Source organism: Camelus bactrianus, chromosome 9 (assembly GCF_048773025.1).
Source record: "Camelus bactrianus isolate YW-2024 breed Bactrian camel chromosome 9, ASM4877302v1, whole genome shotgun sequence".
Lineage (NCBI taxonomy): Eukaryota > Metazoa > Chordata > Mammalia > Artiodactyla > Camelidae > Camelus > Camelus bactrianus.
This window is the reverse complement of record NC_133547.1, coordinates 48,657,893-48,674,835: the sequence shown is the minus strand read 5'-3', so window position 1 is coordinate 48,674,835 and position 16,943 is coordinate 48,657,893. Positions and strand designations below refer to the sequence as shown.

Below are 16,943 nucleotides of genomic sequence, written 5' to 3'. Positions count from 1 at the left end.
ATTCAATTCAATTCAATTCAGTTAAAAGTAAATGGTTTAGAACTACTTCTAAATGTGTATTAATCCTACTCAGATTATGGGGCCCTAACATAAAAGGTTAGGTGAACTATCCTCTAAGTGGCTCTCAATGTTGAATACTTATGGATTACTGTGTTCTAGCAAAAGTGAGAATTTTGTTACAATCTTTAGATGAAACAGAAAGAAAATAAACGATCCACTCTATATTTTGTCACAGGAAAAGCATGCTCATTCAGCTGTCCTGAAGAATAGTTGTAACTTCTGCAGAACATTCTAACAAGGAAAATGTCAAAGTCAACCAACGTGGTCTTCCACTCATCAACCCTTTCACTGCCACACAGGGTTTCTGTCCAGTGTTCCAGAAGTCAGCTGTTGATGTCTGCCTCAGAAAGTAGACTGAGAATTCTACAAACATCTGGCCTTTTTTCTTTTGGGTTGCACAACAAACAAACCTTTCTTTTGAAACTGTTTCTGAAGATTCAACATAATGTGGGGAGTTTCAGAATCTTTTAAATGATAAAATATTTAATAATATCATTCCATTTTCTCCCTTAAATGCAGAAGCACACTGATACCCATCCTCTGAACAGCCTTTTCTTGAAATAACTGGCCTGATGACAAGACAGCTAACAACAGCACTATTACATCAGGTAGATAAATAAACCGTATGTTGGGCAGCGTCATCGTGTAGATAAAGGATAGGGGTTCCGACGATGTTCCTGCAGCCTCCCCCACCAAGATACACACCCACACCACCCCCGAGGCTGGAAAAACAGGGTGTCGTCATCATCACATTATAGCACAACGAACTATGTAAAACCAAACCAAAACAAGTAACAACTTCCCCGGCCACCAAAAATAACCGGCCCAGCCAGAAATAGCACCGTCAGAGGCAGTTCAATGAGCTCCATGGCTGAAATAACAATTGAGACACACCGATGCTGGGAGCTCCCAAGGACTCCTAGGCTTGAAGATTCTCCTTCAGTTTGGCCCGACCAACACCAGCAGGGCTTGATGGTGTTTGTTCACAGCTGGTTCGATCCAGGAAGATTATGTGCTGAGCTTCCAGGACTCAGGAGGGGACATGTCGCTATATGGCCTCACCCATTTTTCTAGATTTTCAATTCTTTTTCCATCCTTCTCTGGGAAAGATGGAGATTTCAAAGGCACAATCAGGACTTTCTCTAGGCATAAGAGCTGAGTACACAGTGATACCACGAACAAGCATGACTGCAACAATAAGGCTTTGGCCATCAGTGGTGGCTGGACAGGGAGATACAACCAACTTGAACCCCAACAAAGCTCTAGTGCTCCAGTCGTGACAAAGAGCCTCTCACTTCTGAGCTCACTCTCTGCTGCCTCTAGAACTTTTCATGGGTAGCAGTGTCAGCCTGGAAAGTCATCCCTCTTCACCTCCCATTCAGCTCCAACCTAACTATCTCCAACTAGCTCTTAAGGACTTGGTTTAGATATTGCCTACTATTTATTTTTATTTACTTATTTTTATTGTTCTGCTGAATGGAGGCTCTGGGGATTGAACCCAGGACCTTGTGCATGCCAAGCACATGCTCTGCCACTGAGTTATATCTACCCCAGAAACATCTATTTACTTTTATTTGCTTATATTTTTGTAGATATTACCTACTAAAGGAAGCCTATCTGAAGTCTGGGTCAAGGGCCCCTCCTGAGTGCGCCCCAGCATTATGTATCTATTATTATTACCAAGATTATCTGTTTGACTGTTTAGTCAATTAGATTAGAGTTCCTTAAGAATAGGAAGGATCTCCTTAATTTTATTTCCAGAAATGAAAATCACTTTACTGGTTTTTGGGTTTTGTTGCTGTTCTTTTACTGATTATAAAGAGAACTTCATGTGCCTGCTCCAGTCATTCCCTTTCTCAATGGATGGCATCAATCACTAGTTGCCCAAGTAAGAAAGCTTGGTGTCATTCAACCAAAACACAATAAGAAAGAAAAAGGTATGCCTACTATGTACTAGGCTCTATGCCAATCACTGTATCTAGTAGTGAATGAGACAAACCCTGCCTCTGCTACCGTGGAGCTCAGATTCCAACAGAAAAGACAGACTTTGAATAAATAGTATCACTTATTAAAAGGAAAGCGTAAGGTACTCTAGACATTTACAACAGGTGACAACCTAGCCTGGGATGGAACCAGAGGGATGAACTGGTGGTAGGTCACACTCGGTTTCTTCTCTCTCACTGGTCATACATCCAGTTGGTTGCTTAGTCTTGTCACTTCTGTTTCTGAACTCTCTTCTTCTTTCATCTGTCCATTCATCTCACTCCTCTACTGTGAAGACCACCAACCTTTGCACCGAATACTGCAACAGCCTCCTAGCCTCTCTGTCCACCTTGGACTTGGCTCCTCCAATCCAAGTACTCAGATTTGTTAAAAAAATTTTTTTCTGTAATTTAAATTTCTTTGTCCCTAATCAGAGCATATGCTCTCCGAGGATGGTAATTCGTATACATCTCTGCATGCTCCACAGCACTCAGAATCATTCCTTTTTACTCATAGTTCTTAAGAAAACAAGTGTTTGATTTGATGCCTATCTTTAGCAATGTTGCTTAGGAATGAAAACTGGGCTGAAGCTCTGCAGAATGACTATGTAGAAGAATCCCTCTGAAAAGTCATGTTTAACAAGAAGAAAATTCTGTGTTTGTGATTGTTGAATGTTTAGGACTTCCTCCCTTCCCTTCTCATCTAAGAACTTTTTGAAAGTCTCAAGACACTAGTAAAGTCAGAACCAGTATGCTTGGGGCCCTGTGGTTTGAGAAGCAAAACACCATTTAAAAAAAAAAAAAAGAAAGTGTGCTTCACCAGTAGCATTCATTTTCCAAGGCTGCAATTACAGAGACACACTCAAGAAGCACTGAACTAACTGGACCGAAAGGCAGCACTGGCATGACCCAGATTCACTTAAACAGGAACCCCAGGCCATGGTAACTTAGATTGCCATAGAGGTAGAAAAGTCTCTTTTAAGACTTATCCTCCGCACGAACTTTAAGACCCAAGTGGAGAAATTTGCAAGTATGGGTGGGGCCTCAACGGGCTGACTCACTGTGGTTGGATTCAGACTGCCAGGAAAAGCTAGTTTCAGACTATAATTAGGCAAATGTTGTAGCTGGTTTCATTGGTATTTTTCTGTTAAAGACAACATTGTTAGAAAATGTGTAAACAGGGGAGGGCAGTGGAGGCCTTCTCTAGACCTTAAGCCACAGACCTCCACCCCTCCAGGGCTTTTCTGTAGAGTTTGCTATTTTGATTCTCCGCCTAAAACCAACTGCACACATTTCACTAATGCAACCTCTCCTTCTCTGCATGGTCCTCGCATCTCCCCAAGAACCTTGGCTCTTGGAATTGCCTTGGCTCTGCCACTTTATATCTGCATAGCTTACATCAGGTTCTTTGAGTCTTGGTCACTTCACTCATATAATGAATGTAATAATAATTTCTATCTCAGAAGTTATAAAGATGAACTGAAAGATAGCTGAAGTAAAATATGCTAAGTGTGTAAAAAGTGCCTAGTGTATAATAAACACTCATTGTTATTAGTTATTATTATGATCTTAATAAGTCCTGTCAAATATTTCAAAAGATCTCTGCTTTATTCCCCTTATTTTACATTTATAATTTTATCATCACAGTTTAGGTGGGAAATTATCTCCCTTTAAACTCAAATTTAAATTATTGAAAATAAATGTACTTTTCTTGACTTCTCAGTTTCCTATTCTAACCAATAAATTAATACACCAGTACCCTCCTTAGAATCATTTTACTTACTGTGAATACATTCAGTGAATACTGAGTAGAGGCCAAGCAAAATACAAATCCAGTGTAATGCTCAATCTTTGGTACTTTTCATCATGTTCAGTTTAGTTGGTGAACATCCACTGAGCACTAACTATGTACCGGCATTATGCTAGGTTCTAGAGATGAGAAAAGGATAAACAAGAGGTTTTCTGCCCTTGGACTGCTTAAATTCTGGTTTACATTTTGAAATTGGAGAGTGAGAAGAGGCATTCTAAAAAGAAAAAAACCCAAACAAACAAAAGTCACCTGAACTGAAATCTGAAGGATGAGTAGGCTGTAAGGTGAAGAATAGGAGAGAAAAGGATTTCTAGGCAGAGGGAACAGCTGGAACAAAGACTTAAAGAGTACAAATCATTTTGGATGGAGGGTATAGCTCAAGTGGTAGAGCACATGCTTAGCATGCACAACATCCTGCGTTCAATCCCTGGTACTGCTTGCAAAAATAAAATCTAATTACCCCCCCTCCAATAAAACCTAAAAATAAAGTCACCTACAAATGTAAAAAAAAAAAAAAAGATAATTCAGTAAAAATAACTTAAAAAAGGGTACAAAACATCTCTGAATTGCAAGCAGTTGAGAATTAATAGAATAGAAAGCATGTGATGGAGAATACTAGGAGACAGAAGTGAATTTACAGTTTACCTAGGGAAGACAGAATTGACCATCTAAATAGGAGAAGCTCCATGATTCCAGCCTGTATGAGCCAGCACTTTCATTATCACCAACCTAGGTCACACAAAGGATGAGTATTTTCAGGCTCATATTATGAAACATTGGGGAAATTCCTTTGTTACTCTTCGTGCCTTTATTTCCTCATTTGGGGTAGTAATCATGCTTTCTTCACAGCGTTACCATGAGCGTTAGGTGAGTTAATACTACACATACTTAGAACACTACTGGACACACAGAAAGTCATCAGCATATGCTAGTTAGTATTATCCATGTGCTGCTCTAGTCTCACTCATCCCAGAGGTGCTGAAGGTGGAGTAGGTGCTGTGGTCAGTGAGAAAGCATATAGAAATGCATTTTTCTCAACACAAGACTATGGCCATTTGTATGTAAAAATCTTTCTGACCCAATATCCTGTCAGGATTTGTAGCCATGGATTTGCTTTCACTTGTTAATTGACCAATAAATATATTTTCCATAATATGCCAGTGTTTACATTTTTAGTCTATTATCGCTTACTCTGGAATCAAGGCTCTTTTTCCTAGCATTTCTTATATCAGCAAACACTTCAGAAGCAATTGCGTTACTGCTCAATTACTTTTTACTGATTAAGTACCTTTATATTACTTCTTCCCTTGTTCTAAGTCTCCTTCCTTACCCAACTTGACTAAGTCTGTTCAGGCTGCTTTAAGAAAATACCACAGACTGGGTAGCTTATTAACAACTCAAGTTTATTTCTCACAGTTCTGGAGGCTGGAATGCAGGCTTTGTCCACCACCGAAGAATGAATTACTGCAGACTTAAGTTAAGAGAGTGAGAGGGAGTCAGAGACCAACTCCAACTCCCCCTGAGCCCCTCCGAAACTCTTGTATTTATTGAGAATAGTCAAACAAAGGATTAAGGTAAAACACGTCATAGGAACATGTAAGGGGCATGGTGTACATGCAGGTATGCAGGTCAGCAGTTTTGTGAAAAACAGAAACATTAGTGTTGTTTTTTTTTTTTTTTTTTTTTTTTTTTTTTGCAGGGTAGGCAGGTTTGTCATTTACTTATCTTTAATTTTTTTATCCTAATGGAGGTACTGGGGATTGAACCTGGGAACTTGTGCATGCTAAACATGCACTCTGCCACTGAGCTATATCCTTTCCCCAACACTAGTCTAAATCTGTATGTTTAGGGAGAAGTTTACAAAGTTTAGGGAGTATACAACCCGTAATGGAAACCAGGCAGGCACAAAGACCCCATAAAGATCAAGATCTAACTAGATAAGCGAAGAATGCCCTGCTGTTTTCAGCAAGGGCAAGAGGTAATGATTTTCCAAGAAGCAGAAGCAGCCAGCCCTATAGCTAACAACCTACACCTAAAATAAGCTAGGTGTGTCTTGCCATTTTCAGCAAGACAGTGAGCAGCAGTTTTCTGCACTGCAGCCCTACAACTTATTAACCCATGAGTGTGCTCCCACAAACTGAAAGTCCAAGATTGTGGTGCCAGCCTGGTCAGGTGACGGCTCTCTTCTGGGTTAAAGATTGCCCCTTGTGTTCTGCGTGGTGGAAGGGGCTAGGGATCCCTCTGGAGCCTCATTTATAAGGTGCTAATCTCATCCATGAGGGCTCCACCCTCAAGGCTTCAGCATCTCCCACAGGTTCCACCTCCTAATCATCACCTTTGAGTGTTAAGATCTCAACCTGTGGATCTTGAGGGAACACAAACATTCAGACCACATCATCCATCTAGCACAGTCTCTCACTGGCTCTATTCATGGACATATCCTTCTTCCTTTTACCCAAATTTCCCCTCTGTCTGGAATATTATAATCTCCTTTTCTGACTAGTAAAATCTAACTCAGTTTTGGAGACCTCACTCAATGTGCAGCCCCCATGAGAGATGTCCTCTGGTAGGAGGCCCTTCTCTGTCCTTCAATTAAACATTCTCTCAAGATCTCGGAGTACACTGTCCTGATCTTTATGATAAGGACATCTTATACTGTAAGTAATTCAATGTCTGTATCTCCCATTAGGCTATAACTAAGGGCAGAAACAGCATCTTACTTAAAGCGATCGAGTGTTTGTTGCAGGGATAGGTGAAATAAGGATGGTACGTTGGTCTGAATGTGTCCCCCTCTCAATTCATATACTGAAATCCTAATCCCCAAAAATGGTGGTACTGTATTAGGAGGTGGGCCTTTGGGATTAGTGTCTTATACAAGAAGCTCCAGAGAGCTCCCTAACCCCTTCTGCCATGCGAGAACACAGCGAGAAGGCACAGCTATGAAGCAGTAAGAAGCCCTTCACCAGAAGGTAACCCTGCTGGTGCCCTGATCCTGGGCTCCCAGCCTCCACAACTGTGAGAAAGAAATTTCTGTTGTTTATAAGCTACCCAGGCTGTATTACAACAGCCTGAAAGCACTAAGACAGATGGAGTCCTAGCTGCTCCACCCAGGCCTGTATCTCTTTGTCACTTGCTTTAAGCCCTGGAGGAGTTGACCCTTCTTTGGCATAAAACCTTTAATATGTCTCTTTTCTCTTTCCAAGCACAGCTCCCAGCCTTTATCCCACGGCTACTGAATCATGATTTCAGCTTAGAGAAAATATCATCTTATTTAGAGTTTTACCATTTTTTTAGGGTGGGACACTGGAATATGTTCACTTCTCTCCTATATTTTTTTCTGTGTCCTCTAATTTTCAAATTCTTTCATGGATTCTTCATGCAGTAGGTGCTATCATTCAAAGTCTACAGAGTGGAGGGATGGATGAATGGATGTAAAGATGAACAGACATCAAGAGACAGTGTAGCTCAGTGGTACAGTGTGTGCGTAGCATGCATGAGGTCCTGGGTTCAATCCCCAGTACCTCCATTAAAAAAAAAGATGAACAGACATGTGAGCATGACACAGCTTGGTTTACTGGCAATGACCATTCTGACCAAGAAGTGTGCTGTAACCTCACTATTATTCATTTATTAATTGACACATAGGGGAGAGACATTTAAAATATCTCCTATTGGACTCTTCTCTGCATCCTGGCTTGGTTTCTGGTTCTCAGAGTTGAGCAATAAGGATATTAGAACTAACAACTAATAATAATAATAATAATAATAATAATAATAATAATAATAATAATAATAATACCTAATAAAACTAATAACTAGTAACTAATCAGCAATATTAGACCTGAATGCCAAGAGAAGAAGACTCATGACGCCACACCTGACCCCTGCGCATCACCCAACTCAGCCCATTATTTTCTGTCTCCCACAGCATCCAGCCACTCATCCTACCAGTGGAGGTGACACACTTCAGTTCTAGGATCCATTCACCTCTCAGCCAGAAGGAACACGCAGGCAGACTGACTTTCAGGGAGCACCCCCACCCCCAGCTTTGAAAGCACCACAGCTCTGCTCACCCTTTCCACATCGCAGCAGATGCAAAAGGTAAAAAAGGGGGGGGGTTGGGGTAGCTCCAGCCCTACTCCCACCATCAGCACCGCAGCTGTTCAGAGGTTTAATCTTCAAAAGCCACTTAATATTCCTGCAAACTCCCTCTGTCTTTTTTTTTCTTAAAGCAGTATCCATGACGACTCTGAGCAAAAAAACTGAGTAGGCTGTTTAAATTCTCAGGCACTCATTATACGGAGCATAACCTTTGTCCACAGGAATGCCTGGTAGGATGTACATCAGGTCCTAGGGAAACATTTCTATTTACAAACTGAGGGAATACAGGGTAAACTCATGCCAACACTGCTTTGCTCACCTTTTTCTGAAAGTGGAATTTTTATTATTTTATATCATAAGCTATCAGTTCAAGAATGAAAGAAACCCACACACCACAGGGCATTTTTACACAGTATTCAGTGTGTACTAATTCCTGGGCAACCCCCAGAGGGCACCAAAGAGCTGTTTCTTTTTTTAGCACACAAGGGTGGAAGAAATCCCACGTGCTCTCTCTCCAGGCCAGACAAATTCCAAGAGATAGGTTCTATTATGCAGACTTTCTTGGATCAATCCAGGGCACAGGGAGCTGGGGGTGTGTATTAGATTATCAGTAATTTGGCTTTTGCCAAATCTAAAGATAAAGATACAGAGATGTGGAACACTTCAAGAGTTAAATCAGGAGTTTGAAGCAGCAGTGCCCAATTCATGTTGAGAAGCACATGGTTGTGGCTGAGCTATCCCATGCTGCAGACAGTACCCAATTATCTAGAGTGGCCCACGCCAGCAGCAGAGGATATAATGCCAGCTGACTGACTCGGTCTCCTGGGCTCACTATGGTCCAGCCAGATACTCAGGGTGCCATTTAAACTTCCTGAATTTATCTGAGAAGTAAACCAGCAGTAAAAACAGTGAGACAGAATCAGTGGCACAGGCAATGGCCCATGAACCACAGTACTCAGCACACAGCTAACAGTGCACAAGCTTATTGGGACAAATGCTCTTAAAAGAGACATTGTAATGGTGAGAATGCCCATAACCCAGACCAAGCCACGGGTCATATTTTTATAAGGCATCATTATCTCTTGGGACTGCTTCTAACTGAGATAATTGTCTACCCATGTGACTTACCTTCTCAAAGTCCCGAAGAGCCTGGGTCTGCACCTGAAGGGGTCTTTCAAATGCTCTCAAGGAATGTCCAAAAGGGACCTTCTCACCACTTCTCCAGGTCTGTGACTGCGCTGGAGGGCCTCGATCTTTCGTGTCACTAAGAAAAGCTGCCAGTGAAGCAGAACAACAGTAAATTTTATATAATAATGGCATTAGGATTGTCCCAACCTGCATGTTTGGGTTTCTGCAAAATACAAATCAATTCTAGGCCACATAAAAGCAGTTCACATAAAGTCGCCCGTGATAGATCATCTTAATGATGGTCCCTGGCAAAGCACACTGGTTTATGTCCATGCACCTTTGTAATGTGATGCTCCTGCTCCTGCCATCAAGAAGTGGAGTCTATTTCTCTACCCCTCGAGTCTGGGCTGGCTTAGTGACTTGCTTTGACCTAGAGAGTGTGATGAAAATGCCACTAGTGGATGAGTTCTAGAGACTAGGCTTTGAGAGGCCTTGTATTTCTGTTCTCTCCTTCCTAGAACCCCAAGACCCCTGTGCTGTGAAGAAGCCCAGACTACCTTCCTGGAAAAGGAAAGGCCAAGTACAGGGGGAAGGAAGATGCCAGTCACCACTGCCAGACACTTGAGAAAGGCTGTCTTGGACCCTCAGTCCCAGTCAAGCTGTCAGAGGAGGGCAGCTATTTGAGTGATCCCAAGTGAGACCAGCAGAAGAATATTTCTGTTTGTCAACACCCAGAATTGTGAGAAATAATAAATCATTGTTGTTTTAAGCCTTAGGTGGGCAAACTTTTTCTTAAAGGGCCAGATAGTAAATATTTTAGGCCCATGGGCATCACCTCTGTCACAACTAACTCTGCCCTTGTAGCTCAAAGCAGACACAGAAAATATATTAGTGAATGAGCATGATTGTGTTGCCACAAGACTTTATTTACAAAAATGGCAGTTGGGCCCACGGGCGACAGTTTGCTGACCCCCGTTTTAAGCCACTAATTTTAGGGTGGTTTGTCACCTGACCAAAGATAACTGAAATGACCTTATTTGAAAAACAAATCAAGCTACTAACTAAGAAGTATTTCTACAAATCTCTCTACAGAGAATCTTTCAGATAATCATATAGGAATAATACAGTTGTAACAGCCAGCATCTTTAACAGGTATTACAGGTCAAAATAGTTTCACATGAATTATTGCATTTATAAAGTTACTGCAACCAGTGAAGTAGACTGATGTGATTATTATATCTATTTTACTAATGAGTAAATAAAGGTTCAGAAAGTTTGCTTGCCCAAAACCACACTGCTAAAAAGGGGCAGAACCAATCCCATGTTCTCTCCATTCAACCTTCTTAACAATAATGCCAACACTGTGTTATTTTAGCAGTGAAGGGGATTGTAACAGGTCAGAGAGTCAGGGAGAAATAGGCAAAGGGGCAGAAACACAGTCTTTCCATCAACCAAAGGGAGCATTGCCCTGGGAGAAGCTAGTGAAGGCTCTGCTGCTACTAACCTGCCTTGGAGAAATAACTCTGTGAAAGAGTCGGCAAACAGGGCCTCCTCCAAGCAGAACTCTCAGAGGACCTCCAACTGAGGTGGGCTTGGGGTTGTAGACTCAGGTAGGACACATAGAAAAATACATCTTTTCTTGGCTGACCGAAGGAAGCAATTAGCCTTTATTACTGAGAGCAATTTTTGTTTTAAATCAGAAAGAATGACAACCATCGCAATACACTGAGCTCCACAGACAGCATCAGTGTGAGTGAGGGTGAAAGGGGCTCGGGGTGACTCTGCCTCACTGAGGAAAAGTTAACTCGACGTAGACATACGGGCAAAGAGGATCCTAAGGCACCAAGATGTGAAATGTTACCATATGCCCTTTTTCTGTCCTTTCCTTTTCTTTTTCTCCACTTTATCTTTTCTCTTTCTTTCCTTCCTTCCTGCCTTGTATATTTTTGTCTCCTTTGTTGAAAATTAATGGGCCATATATGCATGGGCACCAAAAGCAAAGGCAACACAAAAGCAAAAATAAACAAGTGGGACTACATCAAACTAAAAAGCTTCTGTTCAGCAAAGGAAACCATCTACAGAATGAAAAAGCAACTAAGGGATGGGAGAGTGTATGCCTCCCTCCCTCCCTCTTTCTCTTTCTTTTTGCAAACTTGCCCAAAGGAATGTAAGAAAAAGTCCCCAGATACTTCAATCAACTTCTCATAGTTAAAAAAATGCTCAGAAAACAGCATTCCCTGTTTTAAAAAAGAAATTTAAAAAAAAAAAAAAAAAAGAAAAAGAAAGAAATGAAAAGAAGAAAGACCAAAAGGATCAGGAGGATGATGACGAAGATGAACAAAAAATAATAATGATAAATAGGGTGGTTCTAGTGCAGTTTCTTTCCCCATGTCTAGAAATCTTTACTCATTACATCACTGATTTTATTTTATCTTATTTTTTAGTGTGTATGTATGTATATTTAATTTACTTATTAATTTATTTTTATTTTTTAATTTTTATTTTAGTTTGGGGTTATTTATTCTTTTTTTGTTATTGCTTATTATTATTTTAGTTAGGTTTATTTATTTATTTTTGGAGGAGGTACTGGGGATTGAACCCAAGACCCTGTGCATGCTAAGCATGCACTCTACTACTTGAGCTATATCCTCCCAGACCATCACTGATTTTAAAGGAAAAAAAAAAGGGAAATGTAAGGCCATATGACTTGTTTTTAAATTGGACACTGTACAGCATTCTTTCATTTTTCTAAAAATAACCTACTGTCAAGTGTGCCTTTAGATAGCCCTGTCCTTAATGGTATTTTTAATAGCCACTAACCTTGCCTGGCAGAGTATAGGGGTTTAAATTAGCACAGAAATTTAAAGCAGGTTTTATTGGTACACAGCACAAACTAGTTATAGATGGAGTTGGGTTTTTTCCCATCTTCAATTGTCTTTGATTCAGTTTGTACAAAATAATTGTTGTTCTGTTAATTGTATACCAGTCTGTGATTGCAAATTAATAATAACAGTAGTAGTAATAATAATGTTGCACCTGTTTTGCTGATATCCTGATATTTCTAAGTAAATGCAAATGTTTTAATTGAATAAATTAGAAAAAAATTATTTCTTCCACATTTGGGTGAAATTAAACAGGCTATCAATTGGAAGAAATTTGATAAACAGAACAACAATACATTACAGTTATATTCATAGGATATAATGGAAAGAGAAGAGCCTTTGAAGACTGAATATCAATCCTGACCACATGCAAATTGTGGGAATTTAGGCAAATCTCTTAATTTTGTTGAGCTTAATTGCCTTTGTAAAAATGGGAGTGATAATGCTTACCTCTCAGAGCTTGTATATGGACTAAATAAAATAATAAATGAAAGTACCCAACCTAGCATCTTGCTTTTAGTAGGCATTTTCTCCATTCCTCTTCCATTTTTGCCCTAGTCCTTCTGTTTTTTACCTCAAAATGGAGACTCTTGATACTCAAAATGAGTATGACAGACCCTTAGAACTCATAGATTTCACATACACAATTACAAATGCTAATTTTAAGTGACTCCAAAGTCCTTAACACATTCAAATTAAAAACTTTTCCACATTGTGCATATGAACCATCTGTGTTTTAAGGCTGATACAAAAAGGCAAATCACTTAGCAAAGTAAGCAAAACAGTAAGTGACTAAAAGTTTTTGTGAAAACTGGCCCCCAGAGGAGTGTTATTTTCACTTTGGTTTAATAACTTAGGTAGACCCCTGGCTAATGTTAATGCAGGAATAATATATTATTATGAATACATTAATAATAATAATAATATTTACTGGGTTCTTATTCCTTGACAAGCTCTGTACTAAGAGCATTTCTCACTTAATCTCACTTACGAGGTTGACACTATTATTATACCCATTTTAATGGTATATTAGAGATTTCACTTTAGTGGAAAAATCTATTTTAATCATTTTACAAGTGATTTTAATCTTGCAATTACAGAATTGTTAGAAGTCTGAAGAGTTCACATAACTATTTCAGTTATGATTTACTGGATTGTGCTAGGAAGGTTGGGAATTATATGCTACAGTGGTATGTACAAATTTGGAAATTCACAGAAAATCTGAAGACATTGCCATGGTGAATTTAAAGGGTTTATAATTTAAGGGAATTATGATCAGCAGAAGATGAAGAATTTAGCAAGGCAAGGCCCATGACCTCCTTACCTGATGTATGACTTGTTCTGGGTACCATCTCCCCATCATCTTCTGCAAAATAATCTCTGTGGAGAGAAACATATCGTTAATTAATGAGATATCATTCCACACAGTGTCCAATCCCTGGGGTGGCAAGACATCTGTTTTTATTTATTTCTCCACAGACATTCATTAAGTTAGTACTGTATCAGGGACAGTGTTAAGTCCTGGAGATACAAAGACAAACCCCACAGGAAGGGTTCCTATTCTCAGTAGGTACCTGTGGAGACAGCCATTGAACAAACAACCGCACAAGTATTGAATTATTGTTGTGGCAAGTGCTATGAAGCAACATGCAGAGCAACTCAGAGAAAGGGACATTTACACTGAGATGAAGAGAAAGTCAGCCAGATGAAAAATGGGAACAGAAGAGTATTCCATCATGAGGGGCCAGCAAAGATCCTGAGTTGGGGAGGAACTTGGCTTGGCTTGTTGGAGGAATGGAGAAAGCCAGTGTTGTCACCAGACCATGCAAGGCCTTGTGGGATGGGGTAAGGATGGAGTTCTGTGTGATGGGCAATGGGAAACCACTTAAGGATTTTAAATGCAGGAATAATGGCAAATGACCAGATTGAGATTTTGGATAGATCATCAGGCTGCAGAATGACACTGCAGAGTGAACAAAAGTAGATGGGGAAAGCAAGAAGTTGTGATGGTTTGAACTAAGGGAAAAGAGCAGAAATGGAGAAAAGCAACAGAAAAGAAAAATCAAGATATGTTCAGGAAGTAGAACTGATTCAGAAAACTTAGAAAACAGACAAAGTCTACTAACGGAAATGTTAAAAACATCACGATTCAGTAGCAAGAAGTATATCTGTCTGGCACAGTGAAGACCACCCTCCCTAGCACAGAAGGGGGAAAAAATCTCAACAAATACTTGTCAAGCACCTACTATGTCTTCAGGCACCTGTTTTAAGCTCCATGAATGTGGCAGTGAACAAAATAGACAAAAATGCCTGCACTCATGGAACTTAGGGGGAAACAAGTAAAATGTATAGTAGCAATTGAGGACAGGTACTGTTAAAAACTGAAGTAGGGACTGGAGATAGAGTGCTGGCGGTATGGGGAGGAGGGAGGGTTTCAGTTTTCAGTAGGCAAGGCTTCTCTAGGAAGCAATAACATGGGTATTTCAGCAAAGAGTCTTCTAAGCAGAGAACATCAAATGCAAAGGCTCTTAAGAGGAAGCATGCCAGGGCATTTTTGGAACAACAAGAGGGCAGTGTGGCTGGGCAGACTAGCAGGAGGCGAGGCCAGGACAGTAATAGGAAGGCTGGGCAGGGGACAGATTGTATAAAGCCTTTCAGGACATTAAGAGGCATTTAGCCACTTGAGTCTTGTGAGGCAAAAAAAGGGATGAACTGAGCAACGCATGTTTTAAAAGGGCCAGCTACTGTTTTGACCGCAGACTGGGAGGGGAAGGCAGAAACAGAGAAGCGACTGCAATAATCCTACTGGGAGATGCTTTCAACATGTAGCTTACTCCTTAAACCCTCGGGTATTCCCAGTTCGTTGTTCTGAAAATAATTATGTAGCCGAGATTTAGTGGGCTTCTCTTTTTAAAAGCCAGGAGACATTCCCTGGGAGGTGGAAGAGAGCCTGGCATTTGTTTAGAAATCGTTGACGTTCTTTCTTCTTTCCCTCAGGGCTGGATCTTGGCATAAATCTTCACTATGTTAAGTTCCAGATGGACATGAAAGTACCAGACAGGGCAAACTGGACGACACACACCACCTGGCAATTCTTTATTATTCAAAAGCAGGTCACCAGCTTGTGGTTCTTCCTGGCTCTCTGCCTCTTTCCCTTCTCCACTTCTCATTAAAAATTTTCCCTGAGAGTGAAGAATGAAAGAGATGAAGGTACTACTTCTGGATTCCCCTCTGCTGAGAAAAAGTAGGGGAAGGATTTTGAAACAATCAGCCAGAACAATGTCTTGAAAAATTTATGGGGGAAAAAACATATTCTCTGCTGCAGCTATTCATGCACTGGATAGATTCCTTTATTCTCAGCCCACAGAGCCAGGTAACGGTTCAACTGCTGTCAGGAGCAGGGTCATTCCTCAGGCCAAATTTAGCCCATCCAACACATTTTATTTGATTCATTTCTAAATTCTCTTGGGAAATGAATGGGTCTGACAATACTGGGCCTGCCTTCCTGCCTAGAGGGGTAACCTGCCACCTTTAAACAGAAGAGGTATGTTTTCCGCTTTGCCATAGTCCCTGTCACTCCCTGCCCTCGTAATCTCTGCTCATACACTCATTTATGAAACTTTCCCAGCTCTTCCTGTGTCTCTGAGGCTGTCACCCTGATATATACTATATACAGACAAAATTCTCATTTTTCCTTTAAGACACAGTCTTAATCTGCCTATTGGCTTAGCACACAATTCATTAATTCGTGAAGCTAAGCCACTTACTGGCTTATAAATCACCTTTACCCCTCCTGGCTGCAGTTTCCTTACATATTTGTAAAAGAAATGCATGAATTTCTAGGGTTCCTTGCAGTAATTATTCAGTTCTATTTGAATAGATGCTGAAACATAAAACCCATTTTAATACTTTCCAAGGATGGGGGAACTTTCCAGACATGATCTCATTCAGTGCTCCCTGCTCCGAAGATTTCACATTCTAGATCTGGAGCAATCTACAACAAGGTGGTGCTGATGGGTCCCACAAGATACCTCACCTTCTCCACCACCCCACACTCTCCCAGAGCTAGCTGGCTGCCTGCCTGGTATAAAGCAATAACCGGAAGGGTAGAGAGGTCACTGTGGATGGGTACTGAGTTAATGGGCTTTTTGTAGTCTCAGGAGATTGTTTTAAAAATCACTTTAACTCTATTAACAGCTCAAGTTACCTCTCATATTGCCCAAGAGTGGGGCTCACTCAGCTGCTCCAAAAGGTTGATAAGGAATTTGATGCTCCCTCAGAGAAGGGGCTCAAGGTTAAGAAACAGATATATGTCAAGGGGATTGCAATTTGTGACAACATCTGATAACTAAAGTGCAAGGAGAACTGGCATATGCTAGAGACAGACTTCAAGCCTGGCCACAGGCAGATACACAAAGCACTAACATATGCTGGTAAAGTCTTCTGCATTACCCAAGTCCAGGGTGAAAAAAAGTATACTCTTGTCCTAGTTTCCCAAATTCAAGTGTTTCTATATATACATTTTTTGAAACATCAGTCCACGAATGACTCATGCTCAGCTAGCATGTGATTCATCAGTTACTTACCACTCTCCTGCATAGATGTACATATATAATCTTTCCCCAAAGACACTTGTACCTTACATGTTGCTTTTCTTGTATAAATGAATTAAACTTTCCCTCAGTGAGGCTTATCTTTTTTCTCTCTACCTCACCAATCTGTCAGTACTGAAGCAATTCCACTAAAATTATACTTACAAATTTTTGCCAAAATACTCTCTTGCTTCATTTGAAGAACCAAACATTTTCCAAGTATAACACACCCACCAGCCCTTCACTTACTTAATTTCTCCATGGTGTATTACTCACATTTTCTTGACTTGCTGATAAGTAGCTATGAAGATACCAAACTCAAACAACACATAAACATACAATATCCCATAGTATGAGCTTTTCCTACAGTTTTGCAGGGTGATTAGGT

The 16,943-nt window shown here is 40.4% G+C and overlaps 1 protein-coding gene across 11 annotated transcripts in view; it reads right to left on the bottom strand.

Moving 5' to 3' along the window:
- Positions 1-16,943, bottom strand: part of PDE4DIP (phosphodiesterase 4D interacting protein) — a 169,105-nt gene that overhangs the window by 139,341 nt on the left and 12,821 nt on the right. For all 11 annotated transcript variants that reach the window (XM_074370303.1, XM_074370308.1, XM_074370304.1 and 8 more), the window contains exons 2-3: positions 13,288-13,343; positions 9,082-9,227 (exon numbers count right to left, since the gene is read on the bottom strand). In XM_074370303.1, coding sequence (XP_074226404.1) covers positions 9,082-9,227; positions 13,288-13,343 — 202 coding nt within the window. The remainder of the gene's footprint in view (positions 1-9,081; positions 9,228-13,287; positions 13,344-16,943) is intronic.